This window comes from Natator depressus, chromosome 3, assembly GCF_965152275.1.
Source record: "Natator depressus isolate rNatDep1 chromosome 3, rNatDep2.hap1, whole genome shotgun sequence".
Lineage (NCBI taxonomy): Eukaryota > Metazoa > Chordata > Testudines > Cheloniidae > Natator > Natator depressus.
Window position 1 is genome coordinate 70,101,034 of NC_134236.1, and position 19,344 is coordinate 70,120,377.

General features: G+C 40.6%; 2 protein-coding genes across 4 annotated transcripts in view; one reads left to right on the plus strand and one right to left on the minus strand.

Annotated features, from left to right (window-relative positions):
• The window catches only part of ANKRD6 (ankyrin repeat domain 6), a 157,997-nt gene that overhangs the window by 95,023 nt on the left and 43,630 nt on the right, over positions 1 to 19,344 (plus strand). For 2 of the 3 annotated variants that reach the window (XM_074948105.1, XM_074948109.1), the window contains exon 2: positions 12,127 to 12,395. In XM_074948105.1, the coding sequence (XP_074804206.1) occupies positions 12,276 to 12,395 (120 nt within the window). In that variant the 5' untranslated portion in view covers positions 12,127 to 12,275. Of the gene's footprint in view, positions 1 to 12,054; positions 12,396 to 19,344 lie in introns of those variants that run through there. The other variant, XM_074948106.1, reaches the window with a different exon arrangement.
• Positions 1 to 19,344, minus strand: part of LYRM2 (LYR motif containing 2) — a 126,645-nt gene that overhangs the window by 54,334 nt on the left and 52,967 nt on the right. The window lies entirely within an intron of this gene.

A 19,344-nucleotide genomic window follows, 5' to 3' on the forward strand; every position in this document is an offset into this window, starting at 1 on the left:
AGTTTGCACTGGTATATCCCTGACTCTGAGCCTCCAATATGTACTAATGAATAATGAGTATCTGCCCAAGGTAAGACATTAATATAATCTGTGGAGACAGCTCCTAGTGTTTTCCATTGTCTAAAGATCCAGTAACTACTAGCATTCCACTGGAAAGGCCTAAATTAGAAAGAGATAATAAAGTGACTGGCAGTGAGAGGGAGAAAACATCACAAGGATTATTAATGACTGTAAACACCTTGTACCATGAGTAAATCGTCCTAAGACGTTAGATAATTATAGAATAACCCATACACAATTCTGAAATATTACTTTTACGAAATCTTCTGTTTGGTGAGTTATAGTGTAGTAGCAGTGAATGACAAGCCAAAAGGATCATATTATAGCTTGTCACAAAGACATGACAGACAACTTGCCACAGTGACAATGAAAGTCTAATCACAGAAGAGCAGAAGTTTTATTTTTGGCAGTAGTTACTGTTAATGTCACCTCACTTAATAGTATACCTACATTCCCACACACAAATTTAATAAAGTTGAAGTTAAAGTTGCAGGCATATATCAATGATTTGCAGGAATATTACCTCTCAGACAATCTAGTCAAAAAATATAAAAAGTTAGAAATCCAGGAAATGCGTTAAGATAGGTTTCAGAGTAGCAGCCTTGTTAGTCTATATCCGCAAAAAGAACAGGAGTATTTGTGGCACCTTAGAGTCTAACATATCTAATAAATGTGTTAGTCTCTAAGGTGCCACAAGTACTCTTGTTCTTTTTTTTAGTGTTAAGATAGTACTTCTCAAGCATTGTGAATTTTGCCTCAGGCGCTGCATGATCTGAGGTGAACATCACAAGGTAAAGGGGATACACAGATTTTCAGATCAAAGATATAAGTCCAGGAAAAAAGACAATAAGAAGAATTTATCATGCTGCTTTTATAAAAGATTGGTTAAGACTCAAAGATTTAGAATTCCTTTGGAACATTTAATGAGAGAACTACAGATAGTAATGGTTTCCAATTAACATTTATAACAGAGGTGTTACTTAAAAGTAATTTTGGTACAGATAGTTTGCAATGTCATGGACATCCTGTTGTTTACATCACCTCTTAATGCTTTGTGTTAATGTATTTACTGAGTGTGGTACACAGCATAAACACATCAAGGGTAGTCATAATCTTATGTGTTATTTTAGGGAAAAGAATTAAGTGAATGTCTACTGTACAGCATTGCAATCTTCAAATCCTCTATCAACCTCATTTGCATGCCAATGTACCTCAGCCCTGACCCACAGGGCAACAGGTAAGGGTGATAAACTAGGCTGGCCTCAAGGCTGGCTTCTTTGATTGTCTGCTGAAACTACTTACAAGGGTATCAATTAATGTATGTTGTGGTGCTGTATTTTGACTTATGGTCACTTCTTTACTTGGAGCTGAATGGAGACCTTCAATTATTTTGGCTTAGGACCCTACACAGCCATGAGATGATAATTTTGGATTGCTATTAACCTGGCCTGGACTTGAACCTGTGACCTAGGGGCAAATGATTCTGTAATAGATGAGCAAACCCCCTGAGCCATCCAGTATTCCTTCAGTATTCCCTCCTACAGTATAATCCAAGACACTGGCCATCACATGAACTGTCTAATGTAATGGCCAGGCTCTGTTTCCAGAAATGAGGGTTGCATGTTGGTATATTAGGATCAATTCAGAGAAGATTTTAGTTCCCTTGCCAGTAGGTCACGTACTGCTTAGGGGCCTAATCCAAAATACATCGACATCAATGAACATCTAATAGGGCCCTAAAACAGACGATCATTTGAATTATCTACACAGTTTTTCTGTTCAGCAGTGACAGACAGCTGCTCGGTGAAAAGTGAAGGTGAGGGAGAATCAGCACATCCAGTTCCATCAGTGAGAATTATTATTACACTGACTTCTAATATAACTGCTGCTTTGGACATAAAAGTGTACATACACTTTCCACGCTGACACACATTCGGTTTCTTGCTCTCTCATTTCAGAATTTCCCAAGGTGTGGCAGCTCGCTGAATGTTTGTGCTTTCTCTTATCTTGATCATGACATCATACAGTGTGACACCACTAGAAATGCTGTGTTGTGTTGGATATGATCAGGGCTTGAGTCATGCTGGAATGCTCCAGAACACCATTCCGGCACTCTTTTGGGAACTGTAACGGTGTTCCAGCACTTCCAGTACTATCACTTCTGATAGTACTGGAAGTACTGGAAGCAGTCTGGGTCATGGAGCAAGCATCATTCAACAAATATCTTTAGTCCCAGGAAAGAGTGCCAATGGAAAAATCACTAATTTTCTCTCTCTACACATATTCCTGTCCTTTGTTTCAGTGTGAAACAACTTTTCTCTGATGAGATGCAGTTGTGTCCTTCCAGTAAGTTTCTTGCCACCTTGTTTACAAATACAACTCAGAGCCTATGTAACCTATTGCAGTTCTACAGAATGTTGCGGATACAAGCAGAGCTCCCTTCAGAACTCTTAGGTTCTTGCTATTATCTTTATACAGTGCCTAGCACATTTTGGGCACTGCACTAATATAAATATTAACACCTCTATTTCCCTGAGAAAACACTGGCAGGAATTGCTGATGCCGTAAAGCAAATCATCTCCCCACTTCCTAGGACTTGTGAGCATTGCCTCAGCACTACTTCCACCTGCACCTGATCTAGCATCAAAGAACCAGGCTAGAATCACCAGCTCAGATGTCCATGTTTGTTCAGTGAATTACTCCTGGATCGCTAAGCTGGCATAGCCCATTCATTGCATTTTTACGTGAAATCGAAGGATGTTAATTGTGGCTGGATTCTTGGGGCTGTCCCACCACCATTTACAAGATACCGATAGGATCTTGAGAAGGTCAGTGGCATGGAGATTATACTCAGTGCTATTTTGGCATCAGGAAGATCTTTCAAAGAATGTGAATGCAGATATAGCCTTTCTTCCTGTTCTGATAGTCAAATGTCTCCTGATGCTGCACTGATGCACATCTGTTCTCATTCATCCAGAAATTATGGTCTTAATGTTGGGTTTACTGGGTGAATTTCTATGGCATGTGTTATATAGTAAATTAGACTAGATTATCATAATGATCTCTTCTGGCCTTAAAATCTACGCATCTAGGATCATATTTCTCTCCTGATCTTTTCCAGTATGTCATTACTTTTAAAAATGTTCACAAAATTTACTATTTTTTTCTTTACCATTGGCTAAAGATAGGCCTTTTGAAAGTGAAAGATTGATAGTGCTGGTGCAGACCACTGCTTTGCAAGCTTCCCCACATATCTCTTTCAGTGCTCCTCAGTCGTGACCTGCGACATTCCTCTGTTTATGTCCTGGGCCTCTTAAGTGCGGGCTGCAGAAGGTGGAGAGTTACATCAACTTGTAAGGTAGCTTTTCAATGGGGATAATTGTCCACTAGTGAGTGGGAAGAGAATAAGACCACTGTGGTCATTTTCACTTTGACATTGGAACGCAGACTCTTGAAGGTGAAAGGTTGATACCAGCATTGCTTTAATCCAACACACTACCCACTCCCAGAACGAGACTTTATCCAGAAATAAAACTCATTCATTTCAGAACCATTTTTGTCACCTGAAGGAAAGCAAAGCAAAGAACTCAAATGAGAGAATTTGCCATGGAGAAGAATCTGTGAATAACAAAGCAGGGGCAAAATAGCAGGCGCAAGAGGAAGAGAAATGAATTTTGGAAAGGATTTTAAAATGTAGGCCCAATCCTGCTCCCATTAAATTCTGTGGGAGTTTTGCCATTGACTTCAGTGGCAGTGGGATAAGGTCCTAATTTTGCAGTAGCTGAATCTAATGCAGAAGATGATGGCAGTAAGGGAGATTTCTCAACATCTAGTAATCCCCCTGTGCTTGAATTTCTGCATGCATGCAAAGCACAAAGAGCTCTGTTCTCACTCAAGCCCGACCAAATGTCTGGGTCAGTTCCCAGGGCTCAGACCCCAACACTTCTGTGAAATAGCAGTGAGCTGGAAGAACATTCTGGCTGTTAATACGCAAATGAACACCCAAGTGTCTAACATGTGTGTTTACACACACGTACTGTTTTGTATTAAATAACGTATTTTGTTTTGTTATATCAGTATTGTTTGGCTAGAAAATGCTCACTGAGAGGTAAGCTTGCTTTTATAGACTGTCTTCGAAGAGTGTGCGCGCACTGGTGTGTGTGTTTTGAAGGAGCTGAGGGGAAACAAAGTTTTGAAACTTAATTATAGTAAGATAACCTGATGAACGCTACATATAAAATACTAATAACATTGAATATTATGGAAGGTGCAGCACAGCAGTCAGAGCATTTATAAACAAATATGCTCTTGAATCAATGTGGAGTATGTTGCCCTTACACAGGTTTTTCCCAAGGGTAATGAAAGTCAGGGCGTCAGGTTGGTAAGAAAGAAAATACATAAAGTGTGTGTGGGGGTGGGGGTGAGGGGAGGAGGAGGAAGCAGCTGTCTGTACAAGAAGATCAATGGCATTTCAGTGATGAGTTTAAGGGCTTGGCCACACTTGCACATTATACCGCAGTAAAGCTGCCCAGAGCGCTCTACCTTACTCCCTGTCCACACTGGCAAGGCACGTAGAGCACTTTGACTTCCTGGCTGGAGCGCTCCTGGTACTCCACCTCCCCGAGAGCGATAACGGCTGTTGCGTATTGGCTGAGACGCCCCAGGGTCAGTGTGAACAAAGAGTTAAGTTACTGTGCTCTGATTGACCTCCGGAAACTTCCCATAATCCCCTTAAGCCAAGTGAAAAGAAAAGGAGGACTTGTGGCACTTTAGACACTAACAAATTTATTTGAGCATAAGCTTTCATGAGCTACAGCTTCATTGGATGAGGTGTGCTGTAGCTCACGAAAGCTTATGCTCAAATAAATTGGTTAGTCTCTAAGGTGCCACAAGTCCTCCTTTTCTTTTTGTGGATACAGACTAACATGGCTGCTGCTCTGAAACCTGTAATTAAGCCAAGTGGTCACTCTTCCCTTTGTTGTGAAATTGCTGCAGGAATAGGAAGTGTCCTTTCAAAGCTCCATTTCAGACAGCGGCTGCTTATCTGATCTGACAAACATTTACTGTTTGCTTTGAGTGAGTGAGTGAGAGGCAGGGGTGGTGGTGGGGGGTCTGAACTTACAAGACAGCACGCTGACACACTCTCAGCACTCCAAAAACCCACTCTTTCTCCCCCCACATACACACAACACCCTACCCCCCTCGTTTGAAAAGCACATTGCAGCCACTTGAACGCCGGGATAGCTGCCCATAATGCACCTCTCCCAGTGCCGCTGCAAATGTGGCCATGCCAGTGCGCTTGAAGCTGTCAATGTGGACAGACTGCGGCACTTTCCCTAGTGCGCTCTCCGAAGGCTGGTTTAACCCAAAGCACTCTACAGCTGCAAGTGTAGCCATAGCCTAAATTGCAACCTTGATCCCCATATAATCCCATCTGAATGTGTGTCTGCCTGTGTTTAAAAGTTTAGGGCATGGCTACACTGGAAACTTCGAAGCGCTGCTGCGGGAGTGCTCCCATGGCAGCGCTTTGAAGTGCGAGTGTGGTTGCGCACAAGTGCTGGGAGAGAGCTCTCCCAGCGCTCCTGGTAATCCACCTCCACGAGGGGATTAGCTCCAAGTGCTGGGAGCCTGGCTCCCAGTGCTGGGGCACTGTTTACACTAGCACTTTAAAGCGCTCTGGCTTGCTGCGCTCAGGGGGGTGATTTTTCACACCCCTGAGCCAGCAAGTTAGAGCGCTATAAAAAGTAAGTGGAGCCAAGCCCTCAGACTTGGCTGACACCACTTCACAATTTTGGGGTGGGTGGTAACAAGGTGTGATTTGAGAACTGTCAGTCAGATGAGTTTAAATTTAACCAAGCTGACAGTGGTGCTAGGATGACAGCACCTTATTTGATGAAGAGTTCAGCTAGCAGCAGGAGAAGCTGCCTTGGCTGGCTCCTCATGTTTGTGGCTGGCATGGCTAACTGTTGATTTAGAAGCAAGCAATTGTCAGATGTGAGAGAAGGGTAGCACAAATCAGTTTAATTTACTTTACCTAACAAGAGTTGTGAACACTTTGGGAGACTGACTGACTGGCCACCAGAGTAACTAATAAGAATTAATAAAAACAAAAAATAGTCTCAGATGTTCCAGATTGTCCTAGACTCGTAAGAAGATGATGAATCCGAAATCCAGTGTATATATAAAAAACAGGAATCCTGTTCAATACAGTAACATTTCAAAATGTGGACTTTATACAACAGAGGAAAATAGCTATAAGATCAATACTCTAGTTTTCCAGAGTAATCATTTTTATTAGTCACCATCTTTCTTTAGTTTAAAAATGTTCACCAATGTAAGAAGTGTGCTGCAAATAAATTATATTAATATATCTATTTGTGAAGAAAAATATGAATCAAATGTATATTGTCCCATAATTCATATCACTTTGCCTTTTTCCAGATAGCACTGCTGCACTTCGATTTTTCCATTATAGTACTTTTTGTTGACCAAGTCCTCCTTTGGAAAGAGTATTCTCTTTTTTTGCAAAACACATTCAGGATCGGTTTGTATTGGAGACATTTGAGAATCTGAAAAGAGCAGTTAAAGGAAGAAAAGATGTGACATCCTGGAGAATCCTTAAAATATCAAGAGTTTGATGGTTGTTAGAAAGAAATAAAAGCTACATAGGCACTGACTCCATGAGTGCTCTGGGACTGTAGCACCCATGGGAAAAAAACAGTGGATGCTCAGCACCCACCAGTGGCTGCGCTGATCAGCTCCTCCCCCTTCCCCCAGCGCCTCCCGCCAGCCAGTGGGCCCTGCCGATCAGCTCCTTCCTTCCCTCCCAGCTCCTCCTGCCTGCCACGGATCAGCTGTGCTGGGGGGGCGGGGGGCAGGAGGTGCTGGGGGCGGAGGGGACAGAGCAAGGGCAGGGCACACTTGGGGGAGGGGGCGGGAAGAGGCGGGGTAGAGGTGGGGCCTTGGGGGAAAGGGTGTAGTGGGGTGGGGCTTGGAGCAGAGCAGGGGTGGAGTACCCCCTGGGGAAATTAGAAAGTTGGCGCCTCTGAAAAGCTATACCTGCATCCAGGAGACCGGGGAGTGAACGGCCCATGAGTCAGCTGCTGGGAAAAAATCAAATTCTTCGTAGCAGATAAATATGCAGAATGCAAAACTATTATTTATGTTGCATCCTTTGTTCAAAATATGATCAAATCATTTACAGTGAGAGAGCGAGTAGAGAGACCTTTGTACAGATTTTAAAGCGCTGATGTGCATATTAATAGGAAAGGAAACATATGCTGCACTGAAAGTGATTGGAGCAAAAGAAGAGAATTGCAATATGAGCATGTAAAGTGTCATTTAAGAGCTAATTATGATTATTAAATATTAATAGTGTAAAATATTGCTGCAAAATGCATGGTCTTTATTATGGAAGTGTCAGTAGTGAGTCCATAATTTGGGTTATGTAGTGATTTGCACGTAAAGCAGCATTAAAATCCTTCTTTTTTTGTTCATTATACTGTATAGTAAGAAGTTGTGATGGGTGTTTTTCTTGAAAGGCTTGGGAACATTTTTGGTGGGCAGGTGAGGAATGGAGTTTGTCCATTGCAGGAAAAAAAAAATTGTGATTCTTTATTTATAGTATATGTGCCTTGATATCATGGTGATGGGCACGACGGAAATTCCTTGTTAGAGATGCAATTTTTCTTTTATCTAGACAGCAACTTAACTTGACCGCCGTTATTAATGACCTGTTGTCATGTGTTATATCCTTTCTATTTTGTTGTTTTATTTAGTGTTTGTGGGGTTTATATATTTGATGGATTTATATATGTTGATTCCTTTGGAAGCTTTTCAATAATCTACTGAATGTAAAGCAAGGAAATCCTGTGATTTTTGTCATTTTCTTACGAACAATATTGCTACTAAAAGATTCTTCTTCTCTAGGGTGACGTTAGAACAGCATTAATCAAGCAATGGTTTATCTTTGCAATATGTCCTGGAAGTGCCACGATAGTGAGCTGTATGTATGGAATGATGTCATCACCAGTTCCCTTCAGGCCTTTGAACATCCCTGAGATTTGATATTTCTACAAATTTCCAAACTTATTTGGCCTATTTTTTTAAAATAATCATTCTTATGCCTTTTGCTACTTGAGTCTTTGTGTAGGTAACGTTACTGACCAACTAGTCTAGTAATGATCACAGAGGAGGGCCTATACAGGTTCAGAGAAACCTATATTTTTGTCAGTTCTTTGGGCTATGTATAGGAGAAACTGAATCCAAAGAGCTTTCTGACTTTGTCACTGAGCAACCATGCACCTTGTTTTGTCACTTCCAGATACAAAAATGTCCTAAGGCATATTCAGTACTGACTGAGTCATCCATTTGCTAGAATCTGTGGACATGTTGCGGATATCAATATCAGACCTTGTCAAGATTCATAGCACTGAGTCATTGCTACGGGTCTGAATTATTAATTCATGATGTTAGTAGGACTGTCGTCTTTGATGCTGCAGTGATGAGAGGGATGCTGGGGGGAAGGACTGTTCTCAGAACTGAGTACTCTATGGAGCTATGTTATTACTGGATCTGTGGTCATCACATCTGACCGGCTTTCTTTGATGCAAAAAGTGGGTATTGCTTTGCTTACCTTCCCAAGGTAAGTATTCTGATACTAGATACAATGATGCAGCGAGGACGAATCTGAATGTAAAATATGTAAAACCAAAATAAGTTCTCATATACTTTCTTTAGCTTGTGATGCAATAAGTTTGAATTGTTTCATGCTTCAGTTCTTTAATGAGGAAGCACTGTTCGGAGCCTGGTCACTGACACCAGGGAATTGGTATGAAACACAAACCACATTGCAGAATTCTTTGTGCACAATTTGAGAGTGAGAACACAGCATATAATGGGTTTTAGTGTAGCACTTAGGCAGTTGTCTTTCTATTTACAGCATATATGAACATTTTAAAGAGGAGACTCTAGATGTGCAAGGTGGACAGAGAGTTAAATATTACTGGGAGGGGCATATACTGATGTCTCCCTGCCCTAGTGCAGTAACTCCCAGCTGGGGCGGATTTGTTGAGGTGGAGTTTCCACATATCTGTTGCACTGGGAAAGGGTCATTTGTCAGAGTAAGTATAAGAGGGGTGTTCCCCTTCCCTTTCTCACCATCTTTTTGCTTCTTTTGACTCTCCTCAGGAGAGAGAAAAAGTTGGTCTCTTGATCATCCAAGCTTTATTTACATCTAACATGCTTTTCTGAATTGTGAGTAATCCACAGTCCATAGCAGCTAAAGAAATATAAAGGGTCCAAACATGGGAATGCAGCTCATAGGTCAATACATTTCTGAAAAGGAGGAAGATGAGAGGATGACTTTAGGAGATGTAAATAGCACAGTAGAAAGACATAAAAATTGATGGCTGGATCCATTCCTTAATATGCTTTTATACGTGATTCAATCAGTGGAAGAGGAAAGAAGGAAAATGCAATATAGCAGCAGTGCTATAATTGTAAATCACTTCAGAATCACAGAGCATGACAAGCTGAGAAGGCTAATGGTGTCTTCCAGAAAGAATTTACTGCAGTAATCAGAAAAGAGAGCAAGATAAGAAAAAACCCTAAGACCAAAAAGTGAGTACAATCTCTCATGTTTTACTTGCTAGTAGGGTAACTAACGTGAGATCCTTTGCACTAAGTGATGGTGCTAAGCGTCTGCTGAGCCACAAATCATTTGAGTGTTTGTGAACATTTCTATGGCTTCTAATTGTGTGGTTAAAGCTTGCATAATGCCTACATGGAATTTCTTTGTAAATCTCCTTTGAAACATCTGTCGGGAAAATGTTCACATTGTGCCTTCCTCAGAGATTCAGTGTAAAACTCTCAAAATCTCACTGATGTCACTGATTTTTATGAAAGGAGAAAAAATAAACTGTCTGGCCATAAATATTTTAAGATGATCAAAACCAGTTACAGTTGTACATGTGCAACTTTCTCAAATGCATGAGCAGCCAAATTAGAGGTAAGGATAGGAACAAATAAGTGACTGTAAAACTGAGGGGGAATTCTAACAAGCAAGGAAATAGGTGGTCATGAAGGACAGGGAATGAGGAGAAACAGTAATGAAGGAATGTGGAAGCATCAATGACATGTTATTAACAATACAGCTACAGCTCTGGCTGGTTCATCTTGTTTAAGCTTTGAAAAGCAAATACTTGGGGGTAAGATATAAATTTGATAGATCTTATAGACCAGCCTATTTATTACAACCATTTGCGTGACTTCCATCTTTAGTTACCCAGACTCCACGGGGATAGGTAGGTTTCCCCACTGCACGTTTTTGTATGCTCTGCCCCTTGCTAATCTCAGCTGCTCCCACAGTTTGTGCTACCACCTTTATGATGACATCTTGCAAATCAACTGTACCGCTTCATTTCTGACCTCTCGAACTCTGTCTAATCTTGCATGTCTACCTGCCTTTCAACTGATTCACTGTGGATACCGCTCCACCATCTCCCTTCTTGATATTGCTAAAATCAATTCCTCCTTCATTTCAACAACCTAGAACCCTAAACCACACCTAAGTTATCTCTTGTCTTGACTGCTGTAATCTCCCACTTTCTGGCCTTTTTGGCCTTTTACCTCTCCAGTCTATCCAAAAAAAGCTGCAGCTATAATCTTCCTTTACTGCCCCCAATTGTCACCTTTTCCCAATCTCGGCTGACCAGCTAAATGCCTGATCCCTTCCTGGCTTGTATTGTGTCTGTCCAAGATAGACTATAATTTCCTTGAGGTGTGGAGCTGTCTTACCTATGTTTTGTGAAGTTCTATGCGCACCACCACCACCCGCCCCAACTGGACTTTTATAAACAATAATTTTGTAAAAAGTCTTCTATCTAAGGAGAAGTTTCTGCCTTATGAATAATAAAATGTACAGTACTTTGACCCTAGATATTAGTTTGTGATATTAATGAAAACTGACATATTTTGTCTTGCAATAGGGCCCTAGGTTACCCATGTGACTGTGGACTCTCCCCAGCATTAGGGAAATGCGGTGGAATATGGTTTTGAGTATTAAGACTGCTGATTATAAGGCGCGTAAATTATGTTTATGTGGATGTGCTAGCTGCCTGACAGAAAGTTAGCCATACACTTAGAGACTGGTGGTTTCTATTTCAGTAGCTTGCATTATTACGACTCTGTCTTTGCTCCCGATGAATAGCATGTGGTTCTTTGTAAGAGACATGGTTTTCAGTTAACTGAATCGTTATCCTCCTCCCTTGTAACCTAAAAACAAAATGATTTGAAATACACACTACACCTGGTATTGGCTTTAAATAGCCCTATGGATTCTGTGAGTTTTGAATTTGAATTAGAGGTCCTGAATATACTTCATTGTTGGCTGTCTAACTGCTGTGCCAGTGCTCTTTGTCTGCCTCAGGATCTGCACAGTGCTGCACGCTGTGTTAGCAATGGCTGCAAGTGTGGACAGATAAATGAGTGCAAGGAATTCTGTGCAAAGGCAAATTTACGATATGTGTAACACTTGATGAATTTGGAGATGGAAGAAATTTTCAGGGGAGAATTTATTTAAATATACTTTGGTTAAATTATGAGAAACAAAGTGAGCATGTCAATCAAGGAGGCAGTAGACAGAGTACTTTTGTGAATGAGTGGGAATGCTGGGGAAGATCTGACTCACAAATAACCTCCCTGGAGTACTTTAAAAAGGGATGCATTCTCTACAGTGCATTGTCTCTGGATTGTTTCTAGCATCACTGTGGTATGAAGATGGTACCTATATGAGACCATAATTCTATCTGTAGCCTTGATGCCAATGTGGTTGAAGCGGAAACAAGAGGGAAGGTGGGAAGATACAATTAAAGTGTTTTGTATCCAAATCCTGTATGTCGCATGTAGAAATGCAACAGTTACACCTGTAGGATGCGCGATAGTTTTTTCCGTAGCTCTCTGATCTGAAGAAAATTCAAGAGCATTTCAAGAGGTTCGGTGATGAGTGGCTGTAGTGTTTCAGTTTGCAAAATGTTGCTGATCGCAGTTTTGTTTTCTAATCACTAGGTCCAGAAGATGGAATAGTAATTTCCCCTTCCAGCGAGCTGGGGTCCTTTTTTGCCTCTGCATGCAATGTTTGGACTGATCTGAAGCTTTCGTTTTGGACTAAAGGGACTTGTCCACTGCTTGCCCTGGAAACCTTTCTCTCCTAATTCATGAGCCAGCAGGATGCGGTCGCCGTGCTTTCAGAACGCCTTCTCATAGCTGCGTACAAAGGCCAAGTGGATAATGTGGTGCAGCTTATCAACAAGGGTGCCAAGGTAGCAGTTACCAAGGTAACAAGAGAAAAACTCTTTACAAATTCCCTGGGAACTAGTGTAACTCCTAAACCATTGTCTGTGATAATGTTCTTGTTACTTTACAAATTTAAACATATGCGGGGGGGGGGGGGGGGTTAGAAGTGTTTTGATTTTTCTTTAAATCTGCATTTATTAGCCAGCATTAACATGAAATAATACGTTTATTTTCCTTCTCTGCTTCCAAGAAGGGGAAAATACAGAGCATCACTGCATACTGGACCTTTAAAAATGTGCTGTGCTGGATGCCTGTGCAATGACATTTTTAAAATGTGCTTTGACTTTTGAGGAATGAACATACTTTTAAATAATGACAGGTTTCAGAGTAGCCGCAGAAAGAAAAGGAGGACTTGTGGCACCTTAGAGACTAACAACTTTATTTGAGCAGAAGCTGTCTTGAGCTAAGCATCCGATGAAGTGAGCTGTAGCTCACAAAAGCTTATGCTCAAATAAAGTTGTTAGTCTCTAAGGTGCCACAAGTCCTCCTTTTCTTTTTGCTTTTAAAATTCATCACCATAGAGGAAAAAGTTGGTGGGGAAGGGAAATCTTGAGGCTCCGCAAAACGTTCAGGGTATCCTTCAGAGAGGAAGGAATAAAAGCTACCTGTTCTTGTAAGATAAAGATACCTGAGCTGTAATCATGTACTGTTCCTTAAGAGAAAGGTCCTTTGATAGTATGGGCTAAACTCTGGCTGCACTTAATGTGCAATCTCAGTGCAATTCCAAGGTTGAGGATTATAAACTTCATTTTCTATTCCAGGGTTGGAAAGTCAGGATTTGGCCCATTGTATCAAAGGACTTATAACAATGCTTATAATGAGATTTAAAAAAGAATGCAATTGAAATGAACCCACTGCCAGCTCTAACCATGTTATAAATAATATTTGCAAATAGTGCAGGTGACCTATGAAAAATTGCTCAGTCTGAGAGCTAAATATAGAAGAGTTTGAATCTGAACACAAATAGGCCTGAAATGATTTTTCTCAATATTTGTTAATCAAATCTGAATGTGAGAGGAATACGAATGGAAAATGGTGTTTTCTCCCTCGCGCCCTCTTTTTTTATTTTATTTTAAACCACAAAAACTTGGAGTGCTCCCATCCTCCTCTGAAGTTTCCTAGTGGTCACCATATAAATCACAAGCCAAGATTCTCTGTGAAAAAGTGTCATTAACATTTAAAAGAAAAACATTTCTAGGAGCTGAAGAGAAGACATACAACCAACCCTTCAGGGGTTTTTACCTCACACTTAGTGATGTGTGAGGAGATGTTTTATTTGAATAGGTCAGTGGCTGCCTGTGAAGGAGCTGACTGCATCTCCCACCCCAGCAACTAATTTTGCATATAGTTGGTTGTCACTGGAACCTGCTTTGCTTGCTAATGAGGCTTGCAGCTAGCTTTCTACTGCCTAGTCACAAAGATAGTTAGGATGTTGCAGGACTGAGTGTAAGGCAGGAGCCATGAGAGAGGGAGTGAGAGGGAGTGGGTGGGTGGGTGGGAGAGAGAATGTGACAGAGTGAGAGATGGAAAGGCTGGTCTGTGGTCTGCTACAGAATTTTAAAACTATACAAATTAGTTGGGGAGGTGGAAGTGGGTGAGGTTAGACCTGCAAGCTCTATCAGATCTGGGACAAGCTTAGTATTTGGCAAAATGCTGCCCTGAGGCATATTTAGTTTTAATTACTTTCATGGATCAATTGAGAACACAAAATTTGACTGTGAATATTAGCCTCCACAACACAGCTCTAAGGGCTGTCGGTAGGTTTTAAACAGAAAATGTGAATACATTAGATAAGGTGCAGAAATGGATTAAAATGATCTATCAATGACACCTGCTTTTTGCTGTGTTTGGATCATAGTTATTTATTTTTAAAGCCAGAGTGCCCTGTGGGAAAATCAGTTTTACAGGGGTTTTTCCTGTTTATTGACCACAACCATATGGCCTCTTGTTGATATGGTGACACTCAGTGCATAGGCCATAGTCATAGCAAATGTAAAAAGCTGTAGTAAAATTCTTACTTTGACTCTGTTGTCCAAGCATGTCTGCTTGTCATGATCTGTCTAAAGAAAGATATTTGAATTGTGGTGGGATTTTTAATAAGAGGACTCAACTTTGGATCTGTAGTGTGCCCTGATGGTAAGGAAAGTATTAAAGGAACAGCAGGCACACTACACACTCTCATCCCCACTATAATTTTGAATGCAGGTTCCACATAGTGTCAACTGAAAAATCCAGTGCTCTGCATTATAGATTCCAGTGTAACCATGGAGCTGATTTAACTACTCCATCAAATTAGTTAATGTAAACTATGGTTCTAATGTGAGATCGGTAGATAATGACTTGGTACCAATATAGTCTAACTTTGAATTATTGACAACTTCCGTTTGTTACAATGAGTGCAACGGAAGTGCAAATTATGACCTGACACTGAATATATGTTTGATTTATTACTGAATGTTCGTGATGGTGCTAAAATCTGTTGGATGTCTCAGTCCACCAAAAAAATTCAGTTTATTTTGGAGTACAAGTTCAGGTTGATTCTAGAGCTAAGTAAAATTCAGCAAATTTCATTTGCAGGGGATCATATATATTTTAGATCCATGTGGCTTCATATCCTCCCCATTTTATTTGTTTTCCACATTTGAATGAGCCTACAATCTCAAAGCAAAAGTCAGTCAACCACGAACTGTTGATTCTGCAACAAAACTATCCCAAGGTGCAAATTCCTATATCAGCCCAGGTTCACAAGAAAGGTCTGTGAACTCTTCTGTGAACTTAGTATAAGTTTGGAGTTCATAACAAATTATGAAGCATGGTGAGTTTCACATGGCATGAGTTACAATGTGAACTTTAGTTGGTCCTTATTGTTTATCCCAAGTGGCACATCACTCCATGACTATTACTGATTTAAATTTTTCAAACCTGCGTAATAAAAATAATAAAATTTAATAGCTGATTGTTCTAGTATGACTGAAACACAGATTCTCTTTTCTTCCTCCCTAACACAAAAATCTTTACAAAATTAACCATAAATAAAGATCTGTTTATTCAGATCTGTATTTTATGCCTGATCTGTACTCTACACTCTTTTATTTACATTCGTCAGTTTTTGCTGTCAGAGTTGACATTACATTCTATAAGATTTACCCTTAAAGGAAATTACAATCAGGGGCCCTGCTCTTGTCCTCTTACCCAGGAAAAATTCCTCTTGAAGTCAACAAGAGTTTTCTTGGAGTAAGAAGTGCAGAAGCAGACCCTCAGTTTGGAGGAAAAGGAAAAGTTCTGTTGTACTTTAGGACACCAAATCGATTGCAAATGTGTGCTGGCAAGTGTAGCTGGCTTCACAAAACACTATACAGAACTATGCATGCCTGAAGTAGCTGGGCTCTAGAGCAAGCTATTTGTCTAGAAATTCTTTATAGTTCTTTATCCTCACTTGATTTATTGGGCACCAGTCAAGTAAAAGTGAGACTTGTTTACCTTTCAAAACCAAGTCATTTAAAATGCTGGCAAGCCAATCCAATTCTCTTATCCTAAAAATGAAAGGTCACGTGATGTGTTCATCGCTGCTTCAATAAACAAGAGTTTTATTGCAAAATGCTGTTTTAGTTTAGACTGCTATGTCTATATGTAAAGTGTTGTTTGCATTGGCTAGATGTTTGCATAGTATGAATAAAACTAAAGAAAGAAAATTCGATATAATTTTCATTAACGCTGAAATGCCCACTTCAGTGTTTGCTCAAAGATTTATTTATTGTTCGTTTTAGTCAGATTAGTAATTGAGTGTGTTCAGCTGAGACCGTTAACTTCCATTGAAGTCCACAGGAGTTGCATGCATACAGCACCTCCACTGAAGTCAATAAGAGTTGAAGGCACTCAGAATCTTTTCAGGTTTTATATTTAAAATATAATAGGACAGCCCTGAGCCATATGTTCCTCCCCCTTTTCTACTTCCCTGGGCTTCATTACCTGTCACTGTGGCTCTTCACTGAAGCACTGTAAATGGTGCTTTCCAAGTGCCGTGGTTTGGATATTTCTGCAGCTATTGTGCAGTAATTATTAAATTGTAAAACCTACCTGTAATGGGTTTGGGCCCTTTGGGGTGTCACCTCATGTGCTGGGGTTTAATTGAGTCAGACTATTCTGCCAGCCTGGGTCCCCTTTACCTGGTCTTGCTGGGTGAGGCTCACAAGCCTCTTCCAACCAAGCACACAGGCAGGGCCACACCCAGCTGCACAGAGAGACAGAGATCTGCTTTGGAATGATTCAGCCTCAGGGGCTTGCCCCAACACCCTGCTGTCCATTCCCTTTAAGGGGTACAAACCAAAAGGTTTTATGAAATTTGCCCCCTCCCTCAATGTGGAAGGAGATATGCACAACTTCTTGCAGCCCTGCCCCCATTAGAAATTACAGAAACTGGTTTTGATAATAAACAAAACAAATTTTATTAACTACAAAAGTGAATATAAGAGATAATAGAACAAAGCAGATTACTGACCAACTAAAGCAAAATCCGCAAGCTAAGCTCAATATACTTAAGAAACAGCTTACAAAATGTAATTTCTTACCCTAAATATTATTTTAGGCAGGTTGCAAAGTTTCTGTGGTTCAGCGTTCCAGTTATATTTTCAGACTGGACCCCTATCTCAGTCTGGACTCCCCCCTTGCCTTCCCTTCAGGTTGCTTTAGCAGTCTCTCTTCTTGGGCAGACAGGCCATGAAGAGGAGGAGCCCCCTTTGCCTTATTCCCCCTCCCCCTTAAATAGGATTTGTTTCCCAAACTTGACGCCCCCCTTCCCTTCCAGTGGAAAGTTACAAGAAGTCCTAGGTAATGTTTAGTATCAGGTGACAAGACCACCTGATCTAGTAGTGTCACAGCATCCATGAGTCAGTGGCAGTATGGAGCACTGGCAGGAAGGCTAAGCCTTTTCACAGTCCATTGTCCTCGCTGATGGGCCATCCGCCCTGTCTGGCTTTTCCATTGTAGTACTTGAAGTGTTAGCAGCGGGCATCACCCAAAGCAGCATAGTTGAAATACAGATACATAGTCAGTATTCCTAACTTCAGATACAGAAATGATAAAGGAATACAGATTGGATAATTACATTCAGTAAATCATAACCTTTCCAATGATATCTCACATGAGCCATCTTGCATAAAATATATCTGTTATGTCATATTCATAAGTATATTTTCATAAAGAATATGGAGTGAAGTGTCACACTACCATTCCCACTTTACATTACAATTATTATTGTGCTGCTGGGAAGTACACATACCAATTATGCTAATCCTGCAAAGGAGCAGTCACCACAAATGGTGAGCTGCTACCACAGAGCAAAAATCAGAGAACCGGCTGGAACAGGGTAGAGCTAGGAATCAATAGTTCAAACAGTCTCTAAGTTCATAAGGGAACAAAAATACCCCTCTTTTACAGGTACACATCAATAGCCCCACCCCTGGTCCCAGCCAGCACTTACTTCATGACAATTCTTTCCCCGTGAACCTCATAAGATTCTATTTGTATTGTTGCCCCTTTTGGCCTGAGTGATTAGCCAATATTGTGGGCTGTGATGGGTTGCTTCTGTTAAGAGGAGAAATTGATGATGCAAGTCAGGTACTTCTGTAATTCAATCCTGTGTATCTACAAAAATGTACACAAAGCCCTGATTCCTTGAACACAGTAGAAACAAACAGCAGCAGGCAGTTTCCTTGCTCAGCAATCCAACTCGATCGCCCCTGTAGGACGTGGTTTAGGTATATTTGTGTGGCAGCATGGGGAATGCCACTGAGTGTGCGTCACCTGCTCTGGGAATAAATACAAGACTTCAGCCTCCAGGACCTTCAGTCTTTTCATGAGCTACTTTTTGAGTTTAAAAAATAAATCCATCAATCTGAAAATGTGGGCTGTTTGATCCAATAGACTGGGTCATTTAAAAATAATTGGCTGCCAAAATTGAAAAAAAAAACCCAACCCTGCTTAGTTAAACTCTTAAATGATACTATACTCTGCCTTTTCTCCCCAGAGTTAGGGAGTAGTATTCACCTTCATTTTAAATTTCCTGCCTTTTTCTCAGTTTGTGACACAACTTTCTTTCGGGAAAGTTACTAATGGATGAATGTTTTAAATTGAAGTTTTATTTCTCTTTGATTAGGCATGAGTGAATTCTGTAATATCACTTTCAAAGGCCTTTTTTGTTTGCAACTATGTTCAGCTTTGGATGGACATTGTGTAGTGAAGGAAGCTTGGCTGTGTAGGTGTCTAGAGACAGCCTGTCTTGTACAGTGCATGAGATGACCTTTCCTTATTGAACACTGAGGATACAAATAAATATTGAATAGCTCTCCCCTCTGTGGAGCACCATGTGACCTGCTCACTGAATGAGACAGTGAACTGGCAGAAATAATAATATATTGTCTTGTAATTAAAGAATGTGTCGTAGTGAATGTGCACCTAGGGCAAAGGGAAGGATATGCAGTCAACCCTAACGTTGGCATTTTCTGAGTTGAGTGCTTTCCATAGCAACCTTAATGCTGTTCTAACATTTTTTTACTTTTATTAATAGTAATAATTACTATTTAGCATTTGTAGCTGGTGTATGGGTATCTTGGATGCTCCTCAGAAAGAGGAGAGACATACTGCTAACTCTGAGAGTTTACAGTTTACAATTCTGCAAATTCTAACTATTAAGTGTACTTCCTATGACTGTGAGCCCATTGAAGTCACGGAATTATTCTTTTTGACGCCAGTGTGACTAATCACAATAGTTGGGACTATGCTGTGTAATAAATGTTTGGAGGATGAGGCCCAGCGTTAGCGAAGACATGACATCAGGGAGATGTACTTCTAAACTTTTGAGGTGGCTTGTTTTCACTGGTTGTATTGCAAAAAAAGAGTAGTTGTTTGTCATGCTGTGATGCATGATTAGAA